General features: G+C 35.9%; 1 protein-coding gene across 8 annotated transcripts in view; it reads left to right on the top strand.

Moving 5' to 3' along the window:
* Positions 1 to 26,231, top strand: part of COP1 (COP1 E3 ubiquitin ligase) — a 285,059-nt gene that overhangs the window by 46,572 nt on the left and 212,256 nt on the right. For 6 of the 8 annotated variants that reach the window (XR_004348688.1, XM_032624416.1, XM_032624434.1 and 3 more), the window contains exons 3-6: positions 337 to 434; positions 6,613 to 6,689; positions 7,370 to 7,489; positions 25,584 to 25,652. Coding sequence is in view for 7 of the 8 variants with exons in the window: in XM_032624416.1 (XP_032480307.1) it covers positions 337 to 434; positions 6,613 to 6,689; positions 7,370 to 7,489; positions 25,584 to 25,652 (364 nt within the window). In the remaining variant the exon portion in view is untranslated. The remainder of the gene's footprint in view (positions 1 to 336; positions 435 to 6,612; positions 6,690 to 7,369; positions 7,490 to 25,583; positions 25,653 to 26,231) is intronic. The other 2 variants (XM_032624406.1, XM_032624425.1) reach the window with 2 other exon arrangements.

Genomic DNA, 26,231 nt, shown 5'->3' with positions numbered 1-26,231 from the left:
CTAAATTACAGGCATTTGTTTTTCTTGGTGTTGTTATATACTGTTTAAATTGCATAAACTTAAAAGTTAGTATATCTTTTAAAATTTTATATCTAGTAGGCTTGTTATTTGAGTTTATTTTTAAATAATATTTTTAAATAACTTTTGTATACTATTATCTAATAAATGCCCTATGTATCTTCTAATATAAAAGTATACGCTGAAATAAATTTGATAACTGCTAGATAACTTATGTTGAAAATGAGGAATAGAAAACTAATAGGCATTATTTTGTGACTAGTTTATTAATTTATCACTGATTTAATCAAGCTATTTTATTTTTTCTCTTGTTTATAGCTACAAGTGTATTCATCAGAGTTTGGAGGACAATAATAGATGTCCCAAGTGTAACTATGTTGTGGATAATATTGACCATCTGTATCCTAATTTCTTGGGTGAGTCTTTGGAATGATTTTTAATTTTTAAAAATATTTAGTTCCCAAAAGGGTGTGTTAGCACTAATTTATTTAGAGAATGTAGCTTAGAGGTAAGCAGTCTCTCTCTCCTACTCAGCAGGGTGCTTTTCCCAGTCTTCCCCGGGTTGTGACATTGATTCTATACCATATGTACCATATCATATTTAAGTTTCATTAAAAAAAAATTGACTGGTACAACTCTTAGATTCTTACATTGATGGCTGGACAGAATGTGAGGCTAAAGGAGAATGCCAGAGTTCCAGATACCTGTCTCTATATCATGTTGTGCATTCCTGTTGTTTCTACTTCTGGGGCAGAAGTGAGACGCAATGGAGGAAAAGGTTAATGGAGAGGCGGAAGGGAGATAAAACTTGTATATGAGGACTCTTAGATGGAGGAAGAGAGTCTGTGACCTGGGGAGGCGATTGAAAAGTAAAACTGAGGAAAGAAAGACAATGGATATGAAACTTTTGAGGGAGGAATGGTGACTGGAGAAGAGAGGCACAAATAGGGAACCCTTAAGGTAAATGGTAAGTGATTGGGAATAGTATCTAGTCAGAGGCCAATTATGAAAAATCTAAAAATTCTACATGTTGAAAAGCCTAAGATATTGTGGAAAATCTTTAGTTTGAGTTTTTGGGAATGAAGATTAATTTTCCAAAGATTAATTTTCAGGTATGGGTAGGCATGAAGTAGGGCACTACTGGGTATGTATATCAGAAAGGATAATTCTTCATTCCTAAAGAGTAACACACTCAGAGTTAAGGATGTGGTGTCTACTTGTGTATTAGATTCTGACTTGCCAGTGCTTTGGTTGCAGTTTGATTTGTTTGGTGGTTTATAATACATCATGAATTGGAACCTTTTCAGCCATGGCTTTCCTTTTTTTATCTCTGCTCTAAAATTACATTGGCTTCAATCCTTTTTTCTCTTTCACTCTTCAGTACAATCCAATATATTTTCATACAGGAAAATCATCAGATGATTGCATAGCAGAAATGAACCCTGAAGGAAGTATTTTGAAGATTTTCTGTTGGAATACCAAGTTCTTCTAGGTAGATAAAGTCTTGTGGCAAACTAGTAGAATGAACTTAGGAAAAGAAGAAACACTGAGTGGTATGATACTCTGTGGGACTGGACTTCATGAGCTAAGTTAGGTGAAATGGAAACCAAAGTCCCACAAAGCAGAACCCTTTGTCCATGAACTCACAAACATGGATTGATGCTGCTTTGTGCATCTAGAATCACTCTTCTATGAGTTGTCATAACTTTCGAAAATTACTTCTTCTTTTGGAATGGTTAAATACAGAAAGGAATCCAGTGGTCTGTAGGTTTTGGTATTGATATTTACCAAATTTAATGAGTCCAAATTCTGTTATGTGAATTTCTAAATAGTGAGAGAGAGAGAGAGAGAGAGAGAGAAGAGAGGAGAGAGAGAGAACACCATTATACTGATATGGAAGTAATATGAAAATACAGCACTAAGATGTAAAGTAATTTCATACTTTATATATTCTCAAATGTATACATTCAGTGAATAGTGAAGTTATAATTACTGATTTCCTAAGCTAGAAATTATCTTGTCAATGATACAGTTTTTTTAAAAAAATATTTATTTATTTATTTGGCTGTGCCAGATCTTAGCTGTGGCACGAGGGATCCTCACTGCCACACACGGGATCTTTGTTGCGACATGTGGCCTCTTAGTTGCGGCATGCGGTATCTAGTTCCCTGACCAGGGATTGAACCTGGGCCCCCTGCATTGGGAGCATGGAGTCTTAACTGCTGGACCACCAGAGAAGTGTTTTTAACCTTCTCTTATATGGATAAAAATTTTTGGTTTTGGGTAATTGGAGTGTGTTTTATGCCCATATTTGAAATCTTTTAATTATAGTGCAGCTTCCAGTGTGATTATTTATGTCAGCCATAGAAATAACATTTCATCCTGATATATCTATTTCTGTTTTACTGCCCATCACCGTTTCCAGTCTTTAGCTTTGTACAGTGATGGTCAAATCCTTCGGTTCCCGTGCACTCAGGATGCTACTGAGATCTGTTTTTGAAAGGGGAATATCATTTGTTTTTTCTGTACTGAAAAAATTATTCCCATTGCTTTAGTCTGATTTACATGATTTGTATAGTGCCTGTAGTTCTTGGTTGGATTAAAAAGACCCTGAACCTTTTAAAAGTAATTTCAGATTTCCTCTTGAGCATGGTGAAATAAGTATAAGTTCTACGATTCTGAAGTGTTCTAGGTAGACTTGCACCTTTTTTATTACTAGGTTAGGACCCTTCACTTTTAATGCTTTACGTTTACCTTAGTCATGGATAGAGGGCTGGGCTACCCATTTTCTGTAGCAGTGGTCTTCAACTTGGGTGACCCATATAAAAATTCTGAAAAATAATGTACTTCTTCCCACATTGATGCCACATTTTAAATGAGCATCCACATTTTTTCTTTATAAGTTTAAGTGTTTGTAAAGGATATGATTTTAGGAGTATTGTAAATATGGTTATTTAAAAATAAGCTTTATCTCTTTTTAAAATGTATCCAGTAGAATCTGAATAGTATAGTGATTTGATACTTATCATTGATTCAAAAATAAGTGCTTTTCATTAACAATGGGAAATTTCATTCTTTGTCTCTTTGAACTTATTCTTAAATTGTGTATTGCTCACATAATTTTATCCTTATATATTTCATGCTTGAAATTCTGATTGATTTATCTGTCATACTTTTCTATAACAGAAAATAGAACTTACAGACTTTGAAGTTTCTTTTGAACATAATTTTATATTAAGTATTTTAAAAATCTTAAATGTTTTATCTGAGTTGTTATTGTAATTATTAGACATGCAATTGATCAAATAAATATTTACAAATTTTATAAAGTATTAGACAAAAATTTATTGAAAATCGGCTGCTTAATGTGTGATGGTGTCCTCAATTAGTTCCATTGCCATTTATGGTTATTACTAGGAAAAGGACTCAGTTTCATTTGTATTCTTTTTATTTATTTATTTAGGATCATCACAGCTTTTTAAAAAATTGAGATATAACTGACATATAATATTGTGTAAGTTTAAGATTTTTCCTTTTTATTTTTGAAAGGGTAAGTCATGAGAAACTTTGCTTACATAAATAGTTTGATGGGGATTGAAGGAACTTTGTTCCTGCTGCATCACTTAGTTCTTTGATCTCCTTCTGAATTATGTGCTTCAATAAAAGCACTTACTTAGTCAAAAAAATTTTTTTAATACCCTATTAGTTAACAAGTCCACTCCTTTCTTCACTTCTAATGAAAGCAAAGAATTGGAAGCTAAACACTCAAGTAGGATTAGGTTTTTCTGGTCATTAGAGTCATGCGCTTTTTTGTCAAGACAGATATTTTGATTTTTCCTCTCATGCCTTAAGCACTACAGTACAGTCCCTCATTTTTCTTCTTCCTCTACCCCCCCGCCCCCCCAAAAAAAAGGCTCACTCTCTTCACCTTTCTATCCCCTTGGTCTTGAGAGCTCTCTTTCTCTCTTCTGATCCTGGAAGGCTCATGTGGGGTGAGGGGGTGTCTCTCCTCCCACCTCTGCAGTTGCTCTCCTACACTCTTGCCAGGGCTTAGCTCTCACAGTCCCTCCATGATGCATGATCTCTCTCCAGCTACCAACCCCCGCCCCCCACCCCCTAGCAATCTCTTTTCTAGTGTTCTCTGTGTATAAAATTTGTAAATTGAATATTTTTATCTCTCTAATGAATGACCCTCTTATTCTTTAATGTAAAAGGTAACGTACACGCAAAATTTAAAATCCTTGTTTAAAAAAATGTAGGCAGCTCACATAACGTCTTTACTACTGCCAAGTGCTTTCCCAGGTGCTTTATGTGTGTTAACTCATTTAATTCTCAGTCCTATGACATAGGTAATTGTTGTCATCCTCATTCCTCCAGCGAGGAAACTAAAGCACAGAGAAGTCAAGTAACTTGTGTAAAGTTCTACAGCCAGTAAGTGGCGGAATTGGGATTTGGTCCTAAGCAGTCTGGCTTGAGTATGTGCTTTTACTATACTATCCTGCCTCTGAAAAGACAATTGCTAGAATGAAAGCTTTAGCAGTAGAAAGGCATTGTTTGTTCTTAGTACTATGGCTGTTATAAGGATCCAGAGAATTATAATTATGGATATAGAATATTCACGTTCAGTGGTATATGAGATTTCTTGGTAAAATCCAATGTGGTGTACATATTTAAGTGTTACAATTATTTAAGTTACAATTTTTATTTAAATAGCTAATTCTGTAACTGAAACATTAAATTCTTATTCACATACTCCTCTTTATTCCCACTACGTTATTTCAAGTTCTCTCCTTTATCTTCCCTGGATTATAATAATAACTGCTTGTGAGATAACAGGCTCCTCAGAATCAGGCTCTGATCTGTCTACAGTTCCAGCCTTAGTTCTTAGCCCCTGTTAATCATTGACAAAATCACTCTGATCCTGTGTTTCAGCTATATTGATTTTAAATCATCTTATATCCTGCTATTTTATGACTTTACCCCGTCCACGCACACACCATTTTTTTTGGCCGTGGAATCTTAGTTCACTGACCAGGGATTGAACCCAGGCCCATGGCAGTGAAAGCGCTGAGTCTTAACCACTGGACCGCCAGGGAATTCCCCCCACACACCCTTAATGTGAGTTCTTTTCCACTTTTCTTCCTGTTTAGTAAGTTCCTGTGTGCCTGTTATGGCCCAGTTCTAATGTCACCTTCTGTGTGAAGCCTGCTTGTTAATATTTTAATTGATCCTTGTCCTTTGTTCTTTTAAAATCTATTTCAATGATAGTACTGATTATCATATTATAACTGCTGCATCACATATATTTCTCTTCCTACTCTGAGTTGCTTGAGTCTTGGATTAAGTCTTACTTAGGTTGAGTCTTACTTAATCTTTAAAGCTTGGCTCCTAGTGTGGCCCTGGAACCTCTCTGATTTGTTCGAAAATATTTGTAGTAGATTGTGGTATAGTGGGAAGTATTAGATAGTTGGGTTTGTTTCCCAGCTCTGTCTTGAATTGTATGTCACCATGAGTAACTTCCTTATGCTCTTTCTAATATTCCCTCATCTCTAAAATGTGAAGAATAACCCATAGGATAATGTCTATAAATTAAAGGCTAATAAGGTAACAAGCTTAGTGCTAGTTGTCCTTTTCTTTATCAGTTTATTTTTTTTTATCAATTGGGTGTTAAAAACAAAAGAATGCAATTAAAAGTGGCTTGAACATTAAGGAAAATGTATTGATTTATACAAAAAGAATTTTTAGAATTAGTTAAGTTGGTATCTCAGTGATATTATCAAGTTCTTTCCATCTTTCTGGCCTTCTTTCTCCAGCAGATGTGTTGGTTCTTTGGCTAGCTCCCCTCAAGATTGCAAGATGGCTTTAAGCAGTTCCAGATATCATCCCTTAATGAAGGGAGAAAAAGAACTTGTTTTCTTCTGTCCTTCTCTTCTGAAAGACAGCATACCCTTCGTTGGTCAAAATTAGATCACATAGTTAACCTTCCATCAATTGCTGGCAAGAATGTATGACTGGATTGGCTTAGGTTAGTCAAGATTCATACCATGGGGCCAGTGAAGGATCTAGCCTCTCTGAAAGTATGTGACAGTTGGCATTCTGACATTTGGGAAAAAATCCTATTTTTATTTTTAAAAAAGGTTAGAATGGTTTATGAATAGGTAACTGACAGTGTTTGCCATGATATTTATGGAAAAGTCACAAACAAAAAGAACAACAAATAAAAATCTTTAGTGCCTACCTCATAGAATCGGCCAGTTATCCTGTAGAGCATGGGACGATCTCATACAGTGAAGACTTGTCTTTCTCCAAGTGCTGATAGTGTCATCATTGAGACATGTAAGAGAAAGTACATATTCTGAAGAATTCTCCTCTCGTAGTAACAGTAGTGGTAATAATAGTAGTTGTAGTAGTAGTAGCTGCGGCAAAACTGTTTCTTATTTGAAATAAAATAAAAACTTAGCATTTTCTGCTTAGCATTTTTTAAGGTTTGGGACTTTTTAAAGTTAAATAGAATCCATCTAAACAGAACAATTGGATGATACATTTAATAAAAATATAGATTTTCTGTGCTTTTTGTTTTGTTTCTGTTTTCAGTGAATGAGCTCATTCTCAAACAGAAGCAAAGATTTGAGGAAAAGAGGTTCAAATTGGACCACTCAGTGAGTAGCACCGTATGTTTCAACTCTTATTACTATTTTTAATAAATCTCAATTTGCTGTTTTTATTGGTTTAATATTAATTAGGTATTAAAGCTTAGCATATTATTGATTTTTCTTAAAGGAGATTTAAGATTATTCTATTCAATAAAGAACTTTCTTACTTGTATTGTCTAAAATTTACTCTTATCTTTTGAAAGGTCTGGCGAGATTACATAGAGTCAGAGTTGGCTTGTAATACATTACATTTGAAGAATTATATGGCAGGGTGAAACTATGGGTGTTAATTTGAAAAAAAAGACTCTCAGTTTAAGAGGATTAGCCCAAATTATTGAAGCAAATGAGCTTAAATTAATACCTTACCAAATACAAAGTTGCAGATATGGTTAGACAAGTAATTAAAATCCAGGCACTTATTTTGAAGAGAATTATACCTTTAGAGATGCTGACTTAACATGTCTTAAATATGCCTTTCATATCCATTGTTTACATTTACTTAGGGGAGAAATAGTGATTAAATTATAATTAGAAGGCATTGGGGAGCCACTAGCTGGGGAAGGAATAGGTTGGAATGTCGTAGTTTATTTTTGATATGTTATCTAATAAGCATATTAGGAAGTAGCAAACATTAATTTTGACTCTCTAAAACAATTGTCTTAGGAAGTTGTTGTGTTTCTTCTTTTCTTTGTTTTTAGAATGGCCACAGGTGGCAAATATTTCAGGATTTGTTGGGAACTGACCAAGATAATCTTGATTTGGCCAATGTCAACCTCATGTTGGAGTTACTAGTGCAGAAGAAGAAACAACTGGAAGCAGTAAGTGGCCCCTGAACTTAAAAAAATTTTGTTTTAAATGGTGCTCTGTCAGTTGCATTGAAAAAGATCTAGAAATGTTTAAAAATAATAGGGTAGGATTACTCAGTCCATCCAGTTTTTTTCAATAAGAAACATCTGCAAGCTACCACTTCTAACAGGTTCCCCTGTTTCAATTCAAAGAAAGAACAAATTCCTTATAATACAACTTACTGGCAATGGCCAGTTTGTATTAACAAAAGCTGAATGTTAAGATCATGAGAAAGTACAGTTTCATTTTAAAAGGGAACAATTACATTGGTTATTTTTTCTTCTAGTGAATCTTCCCCTCTTCACATATGGGATTTGGAGGAGAAAACAGTGATTATTTCTACCTACATAAAATCCTTCCAGCAGGTGTTGATTGGCAGTAGCAGCAGTCTGTGGCTTAACTAAGGGTATTTAGAAAGGTGGGAACTGGAAAGAAATTATATCCTGTTTCATGTAATGGAATCTAAATAAATGAAAAATTACATTTATTTCTGGTAAATAAATGTAAACAATATAAAATGGGAATTTGCATGTGTTCATTAGGAATTGAGTATGCTTCATTATAAAGAATATATACCTTAGCACAAGCAAATACCCACCCTGACCTAGCTTAAACATAAAGGGTGTATAAATTGACAGAATAAGGGACTGAGTAGCTTACACACATAAAAAGGAAGAGCTTAACAACCAAATGTTGGGAAGATTGGAACCATCACTTCTCTGGAGACTATATGCAAATGAAATCAGATACTTGAATGTTGTTGGGAGTTTTTCTTTTTTACTTTTCATGACTGTTTCTTTAGGACAGGTCTGATTTTCTTTTCTCGGATTTTTTATTATGTGGCGGATAATGTGGTTACCTGTACTTCCTCATTTATATTTATGTTTTTTTGATCAAAGAAGAAAAAGAGCTTTGTAGCTTGATTTTAAAAAATTCTGTGGATAGATTCTGATTAACATAGCCTGGATCTGGATACCACTTAATAGAATGAGAATCTCTTAGTAGGAGAAAGGAGTAGGTGAGGTTGAGCTGATCAAAATGAGTCTACCATGCTGTGGCTTTTTTGTGGTGGGAATTTCTCCTGTGTTTTTGGTGGGGGGATGGGGGGACTTTAATTGATTTTTTTCTTTCAGTTTTGTTGAGATGTAATTGATGTATAGCACTGTGTAAGTTTAAGGTATACAGCATAATGACTTGATGCATATATTGTGAAAGATTACCACAGTAAATTTACTTAACATATATCATCTCATATAGATACAAGAAAAAAGAGGAAGAAAATGTTTTTTTCCTTGTGATGAGAACTTTTAGGATTTACTCTCTTAGCAACTTTCAAATATACTTTCCAGCAGTGTTAACTATAGTCATCATGTTGTATGTCATATCCTCAGTACTTATTTATCTTAAAACTGGAAGTTTGTGCTTCTTGACCTTCATTCAATTCCCCCATCCCCTGCTTCTAGTAACCACAAATCTGATCTTTTTCTGTGAACTTGGTGTTTTTAGTTTTTTTGTTTTCTTCTTTTAAGCTTCCACATGTTAGTGAGATCATGTAGTGCTTGTCTCTCTTTCTGACTTATTTCATTTATACTGCTCATAAAGTCCATCCATGATTGTCACAAGTGGCAGAATTTCCTTCTTTTTTATGGCTGTATAGTATTCCATTGTATATATACCACATCTTTATCCAATCATGCATTGATGGACACTTAGGTTATTAACATATCTTGGAAATTGTAAATAATGCTGCATGAACATGAGGGTGCAGATATTGCTCTGACATAGCAATTTAATTTCCTTTGGATATATACCCAGAAATGGGATTGATGGATCATATGGTAGTTTAATTTTTTTAGGAACCTCCATACTGTTTTCCATAGTGGCTATACCAATTTACATTCCCACCAGCAGTGCACAAGGGTTTCCTTTCCTCCACATCCTCACCAGCATTTGTTCTTTCTTGTCTTTTGGATGGTGGCCATTGTGACCTGTGTGACGTGATGTCTCCTTGTGGGTTTTTTTTTTTTTCGCAGTATGCGGGCCTCTCACTGTTGTGGCCTCACCCGTTGCAGAGCACAGGCTCCGGACATGCAGGCTCAGTGGCCATAGCTCACGGGCCCAGCTGCTCCGTGGCATGTGGGATCTTCCCGGACCGGGGCACGAACCCGTGTCCCCTGCATCGGCAGGCAGACTCTCAGCCACTGCGCCGCCAGGGAATCCCCCTCCTTGTGGTCTTGATTTCTATTTCCCTAATGATTTGTGAGGTTGAACACCTTTTCATGTACCTGTTGATCATTTGAATGTCTTATTTGGAAAATCCTTTGCCCATTTTTAAATTGGATTATTTGGGGGGTTTTTTGCTATTGAATTATATGAATTCTTTATTATATACAGTATTTTGGATATTAACCTCTATCAGATATATGATCTGCAAATATTTTCTCCCGTCGCATTGGTCGCATTTTCACTTTGTTGATCATTTCCTTGGTTGTGCAGAAGCTTGTATGTTTGATATAGTCATACTTGTTTATTTTTGATTTTTTTGCTTTTGCTTTAGGTGTCATATCCCAAAAATTGTTGCCAAGACTCTCCTATGATTTTAAACATAGTTTTCTATTAGCATCTACTGTGTGCTAGATGTTGTGTTAAGGGTAGTGGAAAAGACAGGATTCTGCTATGTCATGTATGTGTGTGTGTGTGTGTGTGTGTGTGTGTTGGGGGGGATAGGGTGGAGTAGCTGAGGAGATAAACTAAAGTAACTATTTTCACATAGTGATAAGTGATATAAAAATACTTCTCTATGATAGACTGAACAAACAGTCTTGCTCCCTTAATGCTATTAAAATGACAGTAGAGAGGAACTTCAAGATGGTGGAAGAATAAGGCGTGGAGATCACGTTCTTCCCCACAGATACATCAGAAATACATCTACATGTGGAACAACTCCTACAGAACACCTACTGAATGCTGGCAGAAGACCCCAGACCTCCCAAAAGGCAAGAAACTCCCCCACGTACCTGGGTAGGGCAAAAGAAAAAAGAAGAAACAGAAACAAAAGAATAGGGATGGGACCTGCACAGCAGGAGGGAGCTGTGAAGGAGGAAAGGTTTCCACACACTAGAAGCCCCTTCGTGGGCGGAGACTGTGGGTGGCGGAGGGGGGATGCTTCGGAGCCATGGAGGAGAGCACAGCAACAGGGGTGCAGAGGGAAAAGCGGAGAGATTCCCGCACAGAGGATCGGTGCCAACCAGCACTCACCAGCCCAAGAAGCTTGTCTGCTCAACCCGGGATGGGTGGGAGTTGAGAGCTGAGGCTCCGGCTTCGGTCGGATCCCAGGGAGAGGACTGGGGTTGGCTGTGTGAACACAGCCTGAAGGGGGCTAGTGTGCCATGGCTAGCCGGGAGGGAGTCCTGGAAAAGGTCTGGACCTGCCTAAGAGGCAAGAGACTTTTTCTTGCCTCTTGGTTTCCTGGTACACGAGGAGAGGGAATTAAGAGCTCCACTTAAAGGAGCTCCAGAGATGGGCGCGAGCCGTGGCTAAAAGTGCGGAACCCAGAGACGGGGATGAGAGGCTAAGGCTGCTGCTGCAGCCCCCAAGAAGCCTGTGTGCAAGCACACCTGTGCAGCAAGCCACTGCCAGGGTCCTGTGATCAAGGGACAGCTTCCCTGGGAGAACACACGGTATGTCTCAGGCTGGTGCAATGTCATGTTGGTCTCTGCCGCTGCAGGCTTGCCCCACATTCCATACGCCTCCCTCCCCCCAGCCTGAGAGAGCCAGAGACCCCGAATCAGCTGCTCCTTTAACCCTGTCCTGTCTGAGCGGGGAACAGGCACCCTCAGGTGACCTACACGCAGAGGCGGGGCCAAATCCAAAGCTGAAACACAGGAGCAGTGCGAACAAAGAAGAGAAAGGGAAATTTCTCCCAGCAGCCTCAGGAGCAATGGATTAAATCTCCACAATCAACTTGATGTACCCTGCATCTGTGGAATACCTGAATAGACAACAAATCATCCCAAATAGAGCAGGTGGACTTTGGGAGCAGCGAGATATATATATATATATATATATATATATATATATATATATATATATATATATATATATATATATATATATATATATATTGTGTGTGTGAGTGTGTATGCATATGCTTCTGTGTGTGATTTTGTCTGTATAGCTTTCTTTTTACCATTTGTCCTAGGGTTCTGTCTGTCCCTTTTTTTTTAAGTATAGTTTTTAGCACTTGTTATCATTGGTGGATTTGTTTTTTGGTTTGGTTGCTCCCTTCTTTCTTTTTTTTATTACTTTTTAAATCTTTTTTGATAATTATTTTTTATTTTAATAAATTTATTTTCTTATTTCATTTTATTTCATTTCATTTTATTTTATTTTATTTCATTTCATTTCATCATCTTTCTTTCTTTTTTTCTCCCTTTTAATCTGAGCCATGTGGATGACAGGATGTTGGTGCTCCAGCCAGGCGTCAGGGATGTGCCTCTGAGGTGGGAGAGCCAAGTTCAACACATTGGTCCACCAGAGACCTCCCAGCTCCACATAATATCAAACGGTGAAAATCTCCCAGAAATCTCAGTCTCAACGGCAAGACCTAGCTCCACTCAACGACCAGTAAGCTACAGTGCTGGACACCCTATGCCAAAAAACTAGCAAGACAGGAACACAGCCCCACCCATTAACAGAGAGGCTGCCTAAAATCATAAGGTCACAGACACCCCAAAACACACCACCAGATGTGGACCTGCCCACCAGAAAGAGAAGATCCAGCTTCATCCACCAGAACACAGGCACTAGTCTCTTCCTCCAGGAAGCATGACCCACTGAACCAACCTTAGCCACTGGAGGAGGACACCAAAAACAATGAGAACTACGAACCTGCAGCCTGCGAAAAGGAGACTCCAAACACGGTAAGTTAAGCAAAATGAGAAGACAGAGAAACACACAGCAGATGAAGTAGCAACGTAAAAACCCACCAGACCTAACAAATGAAGAGGAAATAAGCAGTCTACCTGAAAAAGAATTCAGAATAATGGTAGTAAAGATGATCCAAAATCGTGGAAATAGAATGGAGGAAATACAAGAAATGTTTAACAAGGACCTAGAAGAACTAAAGAGCAAACAAACAGTGATGAAGAACACAATAAATGAAATTAAAAATACTCTAGAAGGAATCAATGGCAGAATAACTGAGGCAAAAGAACGGATAAGTGACCTGGAAGATAAAGTAGTGAAAATAACTACTACAGAGCTGAATAAAGAAAAAAGAATGAAAAGAATTGAGGACAGTCTCATAGACCTCTGGGAGAACATTAAATGCACCAACAATCGAATTATAGGGGTCCCAGAAGAAGAAGAGAAAAAGAAAGGGACTGAGAAATTATTTGAAGAGATTGTAGTTGAAAACTTCCCTGATATGGGAAAGGAAATAGTTAATCAAGTCCAGGAAGCACAGAGAGTCCCATACAGGATAAATCCAAGGAGAAACAGGCCAAGACGCATTAATCAAACTATAAAAAATTAAATACAAAGAAAAAATATTAAAAGCAGCAAGGGAAAAACAACAAACAACATACAAGGCAATCTTCATAAGGTTAACAGCTGCTGTTTCAGCAGACACTCTGCAAGCCAGAAGGGAGTGGCAGGACATTTTAAAGTGATGAAAGAGAAAAACCTACAACCAAGATTTCTCTACCCAGCATGGATCTCATTCAGATTTGACGGAGAAATTAAAACCTTTACAGACAAGCAAAAGGTAAGAAAATTCAGTACCACCAAACCAGCTTTAAAACAAATGCTAAAGGAACTTCTCTAGGCAGGAAACACAAGAGAAGGAAAAGATGTACAATAACAAACCCAAAACAATTAAGAAAATGTTAATAGAAGCATATATATTGATAATTACCTTAAATGTAGATGGATTAAATGATCCAACCAAAAAACATAGACTGGCTGAATGGATACAAAAAAAGGACCCATATATATGCTGTCTACCAGAGACCCACTTCAGACCTAGGGACACATACAGACTGAAAGTGAGGGGATGGAAAAAGATATTCCATGCAAATGGAAATCAAAAGAAAGCTGGATTAGCAATCCTCATATCAGACAAAATAGACTTTAAAACAAAGACTATTATAAGAGCCAAAGAAGGACACTACATAATAATCAAGGGATCAATCCAAGAAGAAGATATAACAATTGTAAATATTTATGCACCCAACATAGGAGCACCTCAATACATAAGGCAAATATTAACAGCCATAAAAGGGGACATTAACAGTAACACAATCATAGTAGGGGACTTTAACACCCCACTTTCATCAATGGACAGATCATCCAAAATGAAAATAAACAAGGAAACATAATCTTTAAATGATACATTAAACAAGATGGACTTAATTGAAATTTATAGGACATTCCATCCAAAAGCAACAGAATACACTTTCTTCTCAAGTGCTCATGGAAAATTCTCCAGGATAGATAATATCTTGGGTCACAAATCAAGCCTTGGTAAATGTAAGAAAATTGAAGTTGTATCCAGTATCTTTTCTGACCACAATGCTATGAGACTGGATATCAATTACAGGAAAACATCTGTAAAAAGTGCAAACACATGGAGGCTAAGCAATACACTACTTAATAACAAAGAAATCACTGAATAAATCAAAGAGGAAATCAAAAAATACGTAGAAACAAATGACAGTGAAATCACAGTGACTCAAAACCTATGGGATGCAGCAAAAGCAGTTATAAGAGGGAAGTTTATAGCAATACAATCCTACCTTAAGAAACAAGAAACATCTCAAATAAACAACCTAACCTTATAGCTAAAGAAATTAGAGAAAGAAGAGCAAAAAAAGCCCCAATGTTAGCAGAGGGAAATAAATCATAAAGATCAGATTAGAAATAAATGAAAAAGAAATGAAGGAAACGATGGCAAAGATCAATAAAACTAAAAGCCGGTTCTTTGAGAAGATAAACAAAATTTATAAACCATTAGCCAGACTCATCAAGAAAAAAAGGGAGAAGACTCAAATCAATAGAATTATAAATGAAAATGGAGAAGTAACAACTGACACTGCAGGAATACAAAGGATCATGAGACATTACTACAAGCAGCTGTATGCCAATAAAATGGACAACCTGGAAGAAATGGACAAATCCTTAGAAATGCACAACCTTCCAAGAATGAACCAGGAAGAAATAGAATATATGAGCAGACCAGTCATAAGCACGGAAATTGAAACTGTGATTAAAAATCTTCCAACAAACAAAAGCCCAGGACCAGATGGCTTCACAGGCGAATTCTATCAAACATTTAGAGAAAAGCTAACACTTATACTTCTCAAATTCTTCCAAAATATAGCAGAGGGAGAAACACTCTCAAACTCATTCTACAAGGCCACCATCACTCTGACACGAAAACCAGACACAGATGTCACAAACAAACAAAACTACAGGCCAATATCACTGTTGAACATAGATGCAAAATCCTCAAGAAAATACCAGCAAACAGAATCCAACAGCACATTAAAAGGATCATACACCATGATCAAGTGGGATTTATCCCAGGAATGCCAGGATTCTTCAATATACGTAAATTACTCAATGTGATACACCATATTAACAAATTGAAGGAGAAAAATCATATGATCATCTCAGTAGATGCAGAGAAAGGTTTTGACAGAATTCAACACCCGTTTATGATAACCCTCTGGAAAGTGGGCATAGAGAGGACTTACCTCAACATAATAAAGGCCATATATGACAATCCCACAGTCAACATCGTCCTCAATGGTGAAGAACTGAAACCATTTCTACTAAGATAGAAATAAGACAAGGTTGCCCACTCTCACCACTGTTACTCAACATAGTTTTGGAAGTCTTAGCCACAGCAATCAGTGAAGAAAAAGAAATAAAAGGAGTCTAAATCGGAAAAGAAGAAGTAAAGCTGTCTCTGTGTGCAGATGACATGATACTATACATAGAGAATCCTAAAGATGCTACCAGAAAACTACTTGAGCTAATCAATGAATTTGGTAAAGTAAGAGGATACAAAATTAATGCACAGAAATCTCTGGCATTCCTATGCAGTAATGAAAAATCTGAAAGTGAAATTAAGAAAACACTCCCATTTACCATTGCAACAAAAAGAATAAAATACCTAGGAATAAACCTACCTAAGGAGACAAAAGACCTGTATGCAGAAAACTATAAGACACTGATGAAAGAAATTAAAGATGATACTAATAGGTGGCGAGGTATACCATGTTTGTGGACTGGAAGAATCAACATTGTGAAAATGACTATACTACCAAAAGGAATCTACACCTTTAGTGCAATCCCTGTCAAATTACCAATGGCATTTTTCACAGAACTAGAGCAAAAAATTTCACAAATTGTATGGAAGCACAAAAGACCCCGAATTGCCAAAGCAATCTTTAGAAAGAAAAAACGGAGCTGGAGGAATCAGGCTCCTGGACTTCAGACTATACCTCAAAGCTACAGTAATCAAGACAGTATGGTACTGGCACAAAAACAGAAATATAGATCAATAGAACAGGATAGAGAGCTCAGAGATAAACCCATGCACATATGGTCACCTTACCTTTGATAAAGGAGGCAGGAATATACAATGGACAAAAGACAGCCTCTTCAATAAGTGGTGCTGGGAAAACTGGGCAGCTACATGTAAAAGAATGAAATTAGAACACTGCCTAAAACCATACACAAAAGTAAACTCAAATGAATTAAAGATCTAAATGTATGGCCAGAGAGACACTATCAAACTCCTAGAGGAAAACATAGAACACTTTATGACATAAATCACAGCAAGATCCTTTTTGACCCACCTCTTAGAGAAATGGAGATAAAAACAAAAATAAACAAATGGGACCTAATGAAACTTAAAAGCTTTTGCACAACAAAGGAAACCATAAACGAGGTGAAAAGACAACCCTCAGAATGGGAGAATATATTTGTAAATGAAGCAGCTGACAAAGGATTAATCTCCAAAATTTACAAGCAGCTCATGCAGCTCAATATCAAAAAAACAAACAACCGAATCCAAAAATGGGCAGCAGATGTTAATAGACATTTGTCCAAAGAAGATGTACAGATTGCCAACAAACACATGAAAGAAGCTCAACATCATTAATCATTAGAGAAGTGCAAATCAAAACTACAATGAGATATCATCTCACACTGGTCAGAATGGCCATCATCAAAAAAATGTACAAACAAATGCTGGAGAGGGAGTAGAGAAAGGGGAACCCTCTTGCACTGTTGGTGGGAATGTAAATTGATACAGCCAGTATGGAGAACCGTATGGAGGTTCCTTAAAAAAGTAAAAATAGAACTACCATATTACCCAGCAATCACACTTCTGGGTATATACCCTGAAAAAACCATAATTCAAAAAAGAGTCATGTACCACAATGTTCATTGCAGCTCTATTTAGAATATCCAGCATATGGAAGCAACCTAAGTGTCTATCGACAGATGAATGGATGAAGAAGATGTGGCACATATATACAATGGGATATTACTCAGCCATAAAAAGAAACGAAATTGAGTTATTTGTAGTGAGGTGGATGGACCTGGAGTCTGTCATACAGGGTGAAGTAAGTCAGAAGGAGAAAAACCAATACTGTATGCTAACAGATATATATGGAATCTAAAAAAAAAAGGTCATGAAGAACCTAGGGGCAACACTGGAATAAAGATGCAGATGTAGTAGAGAATGGACTTGAGGACACACGGAGGGGGAAGGGTAACCTGGGACAAAATGAGAGAGTGGCATGGACATATATACACTACCAAATGTAAAACCGATAGCTAGTCGGATGTAGCTGCATAGCACAGGGAGATCAGCTCGGTGACTTGTGGCCACCTAGAGGGGTGGGATAGGGAAGGTGGGAGAGAGGGAGATGCAAGAGGGAAGAGGTATGGTGATATATGTATATGTATAACTGATTTACTTTGTTATAAAGCAGAAACTAACACACCATTGTAAAGCAGTTATACTCCAATAGAGATGTTAAAAAGAAAATAAAATGACAGTAAAGGTAGTTTTAAAAGGCCAAAGAATGGGAGAAGAGACAATGGCAGCAATGGATGAAAAGTAATAGATTAAGACATCTGAGAAAGCTGAGCCAGCAGTGAGGAAGAGCTAGGAAGGAAACCCTTTTTATATTGTTTAACACAAAGGCCTTGGAATTGGTAGCATGAGATAGCTCATACAGCAAAGGCTGAAAACAGGATGATTTGTTGAGGATCTGATTAGGAAGCAGTTGGATTCTCTGATCCCTTCCTGTACAACTCATAGCAAATGATTCTCCCTTTTCTACAGTAGAAAACAGTAGAATTTTTTTTCCGTGGTGGTGGTTAAAGAGAGACTTTCTGGACTATTGCACCACAGGCTCACTTAAGGGTGTGTAATGGGCTATTTACTGAAGGATAGGTAAGTTTACATACTGAACGTGAGAGCTGTTAACCTTATTCCCCCTTTGACGTGTCAACATTAATCTTTGCATGCTTTTTTTGTCTCTGTCTTAGAATTGAGGAAGTACAGGTATCTTAGTTTTAGAACTCAGATCTTTTCTGTTATTTTTTGATGAGGGAGCCAGTTCAGAAGCAAACTTCCTGTCATAGGTATTATAGCATTTTTCATTATTGTTTTCCTGTTTTACTTTGCATTATTATTTAACTTGATGAATATTTCTAACATACAGGAAAGTACAGAAAATAATGAGACTCTTGATTTATCTTGCAGTTATAATAAATAGTAACACTTTACCATATTTGTCTTAGGTCTGCCTTTTGAGAATTAAATATTTTTTTATACTTAAAACCCTCTCATCTCATTCCATTCTCTCAGAGTAACCACCATATGAAGTTGGGAAGGATCCTTCTCAAGCGTGTATAAGCTTTTTTTAAACATATACTTGTATCTACAACTGAATATAAAATATTGTTTGTATAATTTAGAATTTTATATAAAGAGTTTCAAACTGTAGTTATCTTTTTGACCTATGCCTTTTTGTTTACTTTTTGAGGTTCCTGCTGATAATTGTAGATCTAGTTTAATTATTTTAACTTCTCTATAGTAATCCATTGCATGAACATTTCTATTCCCCTGTTGATGGACATTTAAGTTGCTCTGAATTCATAATTGTGAGTGTCAGTACTGCATTTAGTATTGTTATTCATGTCTCCTTGTGCTCATATATATATATACTTAGTGATTTAAGGAGTGGAATTGCTTTTCATAGGGTTTGAATGCCCATTTTAACCATATTAAATATTGCCATATTGCTCTTCTGTGGGTTTGTACCATATCGACACTTGGTATTTTTTTTTTTAGTTTCTGCCAGTCTGATAGTTGTCAGATGCTTCTGTTTGTGTATGTGTGTGTTTTGTTTTGTCATTTTGTATTTTTTGTATTTCTGTGATTACTAGCGAAGAGAGTTTCTTCATTTGTTTATCTTGGTTTCTTATTTGATGAATTGCCTATTCGTAGCCTATAACCATTTTCCTAATAGATTGTTTCTTTTTTCTTACTGGATTTGTTAGAAGTATGTTTGTGTGTGTGTGTGTGTGTGTGTGTGTGTGTGTGTGTGTATTTTGGATATTGCTACTTTGCCAAATGCTATTTTGGTAATTGAATTAGTTGAATTGTATTGTGAGACTGATTTATATGATTTTAGATTGAGTATTTTTCATGATTTCATTTTATTTGTCTCGTTGGCTTGTCAGATAGACATTTTGTTTGGTTTCTTACTGGTTGCATTTGGATTTTAATATAATTGCTATTACATTGTACTTTTGAGTAATATTATCCTACTTCATCAGTATTATAGAACCTTACAACAGTATACTTCCGTTTCTTCTCTCTCAGCCTTTGTACTATTTTTTGTCAAATGTTTTACTTCTATATATGTTATAACCATCCCCCATAAATCATTATTAATTTTGGTTTAAACAATAAATTATGTTTTTGGAGATTTTTAAGAAGTTCTGTATATACATATATTTATCATTTCTGTATACTTCATTGTCTTGTTTCCATTCACTCTTTCATTCATTCTTTCGTGTGTGTTTTTTAAAAATATATATATATATTTATTTATTTAGGGCTGCATTGGGTCTTCGTTGTTGCACGTGGGCTTTCTCTAGTTGAGATGAGCGTGGGCTCCTCTTCTTTGTGGTGCATGGGCTCCTCGTTGCAATAGCTTATCTTGTTGCAGAGCACGGGCTCTAGGCACGCGGGCTTCAGTAGTTGTGGTGCACGGGCTTAGTTGCTCTGCAGCATGTGGGATTTTCCTGGACCAGGGATTGAACCCGTGTCCCTTGCATTGGCAGGCGGATTCTTAACCACTCTGCCACCAGGGAAGTCCCCATTCATTATTCTGAATTCCATCTGTAATTTTCCTTCCACCTGAAGGACAGCTTTTATCATTTCTTTAGTGTAGATCTGCTGGTGATGAATCTTTCACCTTCTATATCTGAAAAAACCTTTATTTACCCTTTATGCCAGAAAGGCAGTTCCAAATGAGTATAGAATTCTAGATTTAATTTTTTTCTTTCAGTATTTTAAAGATGTTGCTCCATTGTCCATTGTCTTGCATTGTTTCAGATGAGAAGTCTTTATCCTCAGAATGAAATGTATTTCTCTCAGTTTAAAATGTTCTTTTGTGGTTTTAAGTATTTTGACTTTGATATACCTTGGTATAGTTTCCCCCCTGCCATGTTCTTGTTCTTGGGGTTCTTTGAGATTCTTGGATTGGTAGGATTATAGTTTCCATAAGATTTGGAAAATTTTTGGTCATTATTTCTTCAAATATTTTTCTGTCACCTTTTCCACTTTGGGAACTCCAATTACACATCTGTTAGGTTGGTTGAAGTTATACCACAGCTCACACATAAACAGTTCTGCTTATTTATGTTTTATCTTTTTCCCCTGTCTAGTTCATTTTGGATAGTTTCTATTTCTGTTGTCACGTTCACTACTTTTTTCTATAATCTGTTGTCTCTCCTTAACTTGGAGAACACATATAGGTAGTTATAGTAACTTTTTTATGACTGTATTTGCTTATTTTATTACTTGTGTCATTGCTGCATCTGTTTTTATTGATGGATTTTTTCACCTTATTTTGGGCCGTATTTTCCTTATTTGCATGCTTATTAATCTTTTGATTGGATGCCAGAAATTGTACATTTTAACTTGTTTAGTGTTGCTATTTTTGTATTCCTTTACACATTTCTAAACTTCGTTCTGGCATGTAGTTAAGTATTTTCAGAACAGTTTTGATTATCTTGAAGCTTGTTTTTTAAGCTTTGTTAGGTAGAGCTAGAATAGATTTTTGGCAGTCTCATTGAGTGTTCTACCTGATGCCTGTGTATTTCGAGGTTTTTCTGCCTAGCTCCTGGGATAATGTATTATTTCTGGTCCTTTGTCTGAAATTCATCATTCATATAACTCGCCTGCTGTTTTGTTGATTAAAGTAGGAATTCTATCTTTCTCATTGCATTTAAGCCAGTAACTTCATTTGTTTGCTTTTGGTCCATTGAAATTTATTGTGATTTTTTTTTTTTTATGACTCACTATATGGTCTGTTTTGTTAAATGTTCACCTTCATTTAAAAGCAATGTGTTATTTGCTGTGCTTTATAATGTAGTTTGTTAATATTATTCAAAAACTTATTTTCTCCTTGCTCCATCAATTATTGATTGGGGTATGTTAAAAAAATACAATTTTTGATTTTTTATTTTTCATTGATTTCTATGATTTTTACTTCCATGTATTTTGAAGCCCGTTATTAGGTGCATACATGTTTAGGATTGTTATGTCTTCTGGATGATCATCCCCCTTTGTCACTATGAATTGTATATGTTTATTGCTGGAAATATACTTTGTTCTGGAGTCTGATTTTATATTTTCTGATGTTAATATAGCCTCAGTAGCTTAGTTATGACTAGAGTTTCTATGGTATATTCTTCTGTACCCTTTTACTTTTCTTCTGTTGTTTTTATATTTTAAAAATGTGTCTCTTAACTGTATGTAATTGAGTTTTTAATGCAATCTAGTAAGCTCATTAATTCAAATACTTAAGTTCATTTAAATGTAATATATAATAATTATCAATGTGGTCAGGCTTGAGGTCTACCATGTTGGTATTTGTTTTCTGTTTTTCCATATATTCCTTATTTACCCTTTCTCCTTTCTTGCTTTCTTTACAGATCATTGAGTTTCCAGGGTTTCATTTTAGTATACCATCTTTGTTTTTCGCATATTACTTATTATTGTATTTCTAGTGGTTTCTCTAAAGATTGCAAAATGCCTTTTTTACTTTGCACAGTCAACCTTGAGTTTATAGTATGCCACTTCAAGGACATTGTATTCACAGTCAACACTGAATATACAGTTGACCCTTAAACAATGCAGCTATTAGGCATGCTGACGCCTGCAAAGTTGTAAATCCTCATCTAACTTTATAATCAGCCCTCCATATCCACGGTTCATTATCCATGGATTCAACCAGCTATGGATAGTGTAGTACTGCAGTTTGTATTTATCGAAAAAAATCCATGTATAAGTGGACCCATGCAGTTCAAACGTGTGTTGTTCAAGGGTCAACTATATACCATTTAATGGAAAGTGCAAGACCTTATAGTATTTCAATTTACCAAGCTCCTGCCTTTTGTGATTCAAATTATATTATAAACCCCACCAGTTACTTTTGCTATAAACAGTTAATAGTCTTTTGAAGAAATGATGCAAAAAAAAGAAACAGAAAAGACCCTTTTAAACCAAAATATTTACCCTTTGAGATGTCTCCATTTTCTCTTGTAGATCTGAGGTTCCATCTCAGTCATTTCCCTTTTGTCTGTATAATTTTCTTTACTATTTCTTGTATAGATGATAGTTTTGTTCTGTATAGAAGTCTAGTTTTTTTTTTCTTTTAACATTTTAAAGACATATTTTCATTTTCTATTTGCTCCTTTGTTTCTGATGAAATTTTCAGTCATTCTTAATCTTCTTCCCCTAGTGTATCGTTTTTAGCTGCTTTTAAGATGTTCTTTTTGACATTAGTTTTCAGTTTGACTGTGATATTCCTAGCTTTCATTTAAAAAATATTCATCCTGCTTGTGTTTCACAGAACAGGAGGATCTGTTTGTTGAACATGTGAACCATTATTTATTCAACCCTTTGCTCTCTCTCCTTTTCCTTAGGATTCAAGTCATATGTTTTATTGTTTCATTTTTTAAAAATAATTTATTTTATTTATTTTTGTCTGCGTTGGGTCTTCGTTGGTGCGCGTGGGCCTTCTCTAGTTGTGGAGAGTGTGGGCTACTCTTCATTGTGGTGTGCGTGCTCATTGTGGTGGCTTCTTTTGTTGCAGAGCATGGGCTCTAGGCTCACAGGCTTCAGTAGTCATGGCATGCGGGCTCAGTAGTCGTGGTACACAGGCTTAGTTGCTCTGTGGCATGTGGGATCTTCCCAGACCAGGGCTCAAACCCGTGTCTCCTGCATTGGCAGGCAGATTCTTAACCACTGCGCCACCAGGGAAGCCCTTTATTGTTTCATATTATCCCACATATTTCTGATGCTCTGTTTTTATTTTTTCTCTCTCTGAATTGGATTAAGTAATTTATATTGAACTGTCTTTGAATTCATTATTCCTTTCCTCGGCTCTGTCCATCTGTTCCTAACTTCATTCATAGTTTTTTTACTTTTATTTTTTTATTTCAGACTTTTTATTCTTCATTTCTAGGTTTACACTTTGTTCTTTCAATTCTTTTCTAATTCTCCTTTTTTTCACTCATTTTGTCCATTTTCTCAATTCTTTTTTTTATACAGCAGGTTTTTATTATCTGTTTTATACATATTAGTGTATATATGTCAATCCCAATCTCCCAGTTCATCCCACCAACCCCCCCTTAATTCTTTAATAATATAGAGACATATTTTAAAGTCTTTTTTGCTCGTTCCAGCAAGTGGGTCACCTGTGAATTTCATTCTTTTGCCTGTGTTTTTTTTTTTAATTTAATTTAATTAATTAATTAATTTATTTTTGGCTGTGTTGGGTCTTCGTTGTGGTGCATGGGCTTCTCATTGCAGTGGCTTCTCTTGTTGCGGAGCACGGGCTCTAGGCATGTGGGCTTCAGTAGTTGTGGCACGCAGGCTCAGTAGTTGTGGCTCGCGGGCTCCAGAGCACAGGCTCAGCAGTTGTGGCACATGGGCCCAGCCACTCCGCAGCATGTTGGATCTTCCCTGACTAGGGCTCGAACCCATGTCCCCTGCATTGGCAGGCGGATTCCCAACCGCTGGGCCACCAGGGAAGTCCCATTTTGCCTGTTTTTTTCTCTTGACTTTTCCTACTTCTTTCCCTGTCTTGTAATTTTAAAGTTGTATTCAAGAGCAGTAAAGAGACTAAAGTAGTTAATACTTTCTTTCTGAATGGTCTTGCCTTTCCCTTTGTCAGGGAGCAAGGATAAGAGACTCACCTCTTTGGTCTAATCAGTAATTTAGCTGAGTTGGTGCTCAGTTGTTGCTTGAGCTAGTTTCAGTTCATTGAAAGTGAAGTTGGGAATTCTATGACAGTCCAGTGGTTAGGATTCTGTGCTTTCACTGCCGAGGGCCTGGGTTCAGTCCCTGGTCAGGGAACTAAGATCCTGCAAGCTGAAGTGGCCATGCTTTTTTGTAGTATGTGCAATATCTCAGTGAGTCTTCAAATTTTGACTGGCGTATTCTTATCAATCTATAAACATACAGATTCCTGGAATCTTTTCTAGAGTAACAGAATCATATAAAATCCATCCCAGTGTCTATTTTTAAAAATGCCTTAAATAATTCTCTTGCATAGCCAGGTAAATGAAAGTTTTATTAATCTTTCTTATTTTTGTTTGTTTTAGAAATGCTCCACTGGACTTTTTTATTCTTTTAAAATATGTATAGGAAATTTAGAATTGTAGTTGTTCATAAACCATGTCTTATTGTTATTCCACTTTTAGCTTTTGATATTCTTTTTATGTATATTTATCAGATGTAGCTGAAATTCATTGGTTCATTGTGTACATTTTAATACTAAAAGGTATCTTTTTGTAATTTTATTTAATTTATTTATTTTGGCTGTGCTTGCGGGATCTTAGTTCCCCTAACAGGGGTTGAACCCACTCCCTCGGCATTGAAAGGGCAGAGTCCTAACTATTGGACTACTAGGGAGTTCCCCTGTAATTTTATTTTTTGATAACAAAAAATGTTAAACTTATAATTACCATTTATCTATTACATCTTTGTTTCTGTTACCAATGTGTGTTATTTTACCCCCCCTCCACTTGATAATATTAAAATTTTGTTTTTAAATTTTTGAGTTTAACTGAAATCTCTCATATAAATATATTAATTCTCACATCTGTGTGAGTAATTAATGACCAGAAATAGTAAATAGATTTCTGAAAAGCATGAATTTCTTCCTATTTATTATGTTTCTTACTCCCCTGCAAGTTAAATTCTTATGGGGAAAGTGATTTCAGTGTCTAGAAACTACATTGGTTCCACTATGTTTTTGTTTTTTAAATTAAAAAAAATTTTTTTGGCCACACCACACAACATGTGGTATCTTATTAGTTCCCCAACCAGGAATCGAACCCCCACCCGCTGCATTGGAAGCACAGAGTCTTAACACTGGACCACCAGGGAAGTTCCTCCACTACAGTTTTTGTCTTGATGTTTTATTAGTTTGGTTGGGGAAGAGAAAGCCAGGACAGATAACAGAATTGCCATTTCCGATAAATAGTTTTTTCTGCATGGTTGATGAGAAATGTAGTTGAAAACACCCGTTTACCCGTTTTTTTCAAGTTAGTTTTAGGGGAAATGGCTTGCTTTTAAAAATGCCAGTTAGCAAGTGGAAAATGACTAAATAGAAATAAGAGACTAACTTAAGTGGATGAGTTAGGTTGCTTCATACTGATTATACTGTGGTGTTAAAGAAAACTTTGAACTCAAAGTTATGTTTTTAAAAGAACAATTATAATTTTCTATTATAGGAATCACATGCAGCCCAACTACAGATCCTTATGGAATTCCTCAAGGTTGCAAGAAGAAATAAGAGAGAGGTATATTATTTTGTGTATTTTACGTAATGTGTCATTTACTATTGTTGACTCTTCCCATTTTTTTTTCCATTTTTGTGAAGGCATTTCAGGTTAAAAATTTTATTTAAACATTTAAAAGCATTTGAGTTTTCAGGAGTTTTATTTTTTTTAAGCTTTGTTATTTTAACTCCTTTTACGTTTACAACTTGATATTTTAAAAATCCCTTTCTGGAGGTGTGCTAAAAAGTTTTCTATAGGAGTGAATATAATGATGTTACCTCAAAGCTATAAAGAATAGATAATAGAATTATCAAATGGCAGTCTAACTTTCACCCTGAAAAGAAAACGTAGGAAAATTTAGATAATGAACTCTTAAGTAGAGAGGGTTACAATTTTCCTATGATTAAAATACATCTTGGTGGCGGGAAACAAGTAAAAATATAGCTACCTATTTAGAACTTGGAAAGTGTAAGTCATGCAGGATAACTAAAAGATAAGTTTTTATTAATAATTTTATAACAGAATGTCCTAATTTAACATTTATAAGATTCCTCAGTCATTTCACAATAGTATAAAATATGGGAAAATGAAAGGCAAAAT

Source organism: Phocoena sinus, chromosome 1 (assembly GCF_008692025.1).
Source record: "Phocoena sinus isolate mPhoSin1 chromosome 1, mPhoSin1.pri, whole genome shotgun sequence".
Classification (NCBI taxonomy): Eukaryota; Metazoa; Chordata; class Mammalia; order Artiodactyla; family Phocoenidae; genus Phocoena; species Phocoena sinus.
This window is presented reverse-complemented; position numbering and strand designations above follow the sequence as displayed.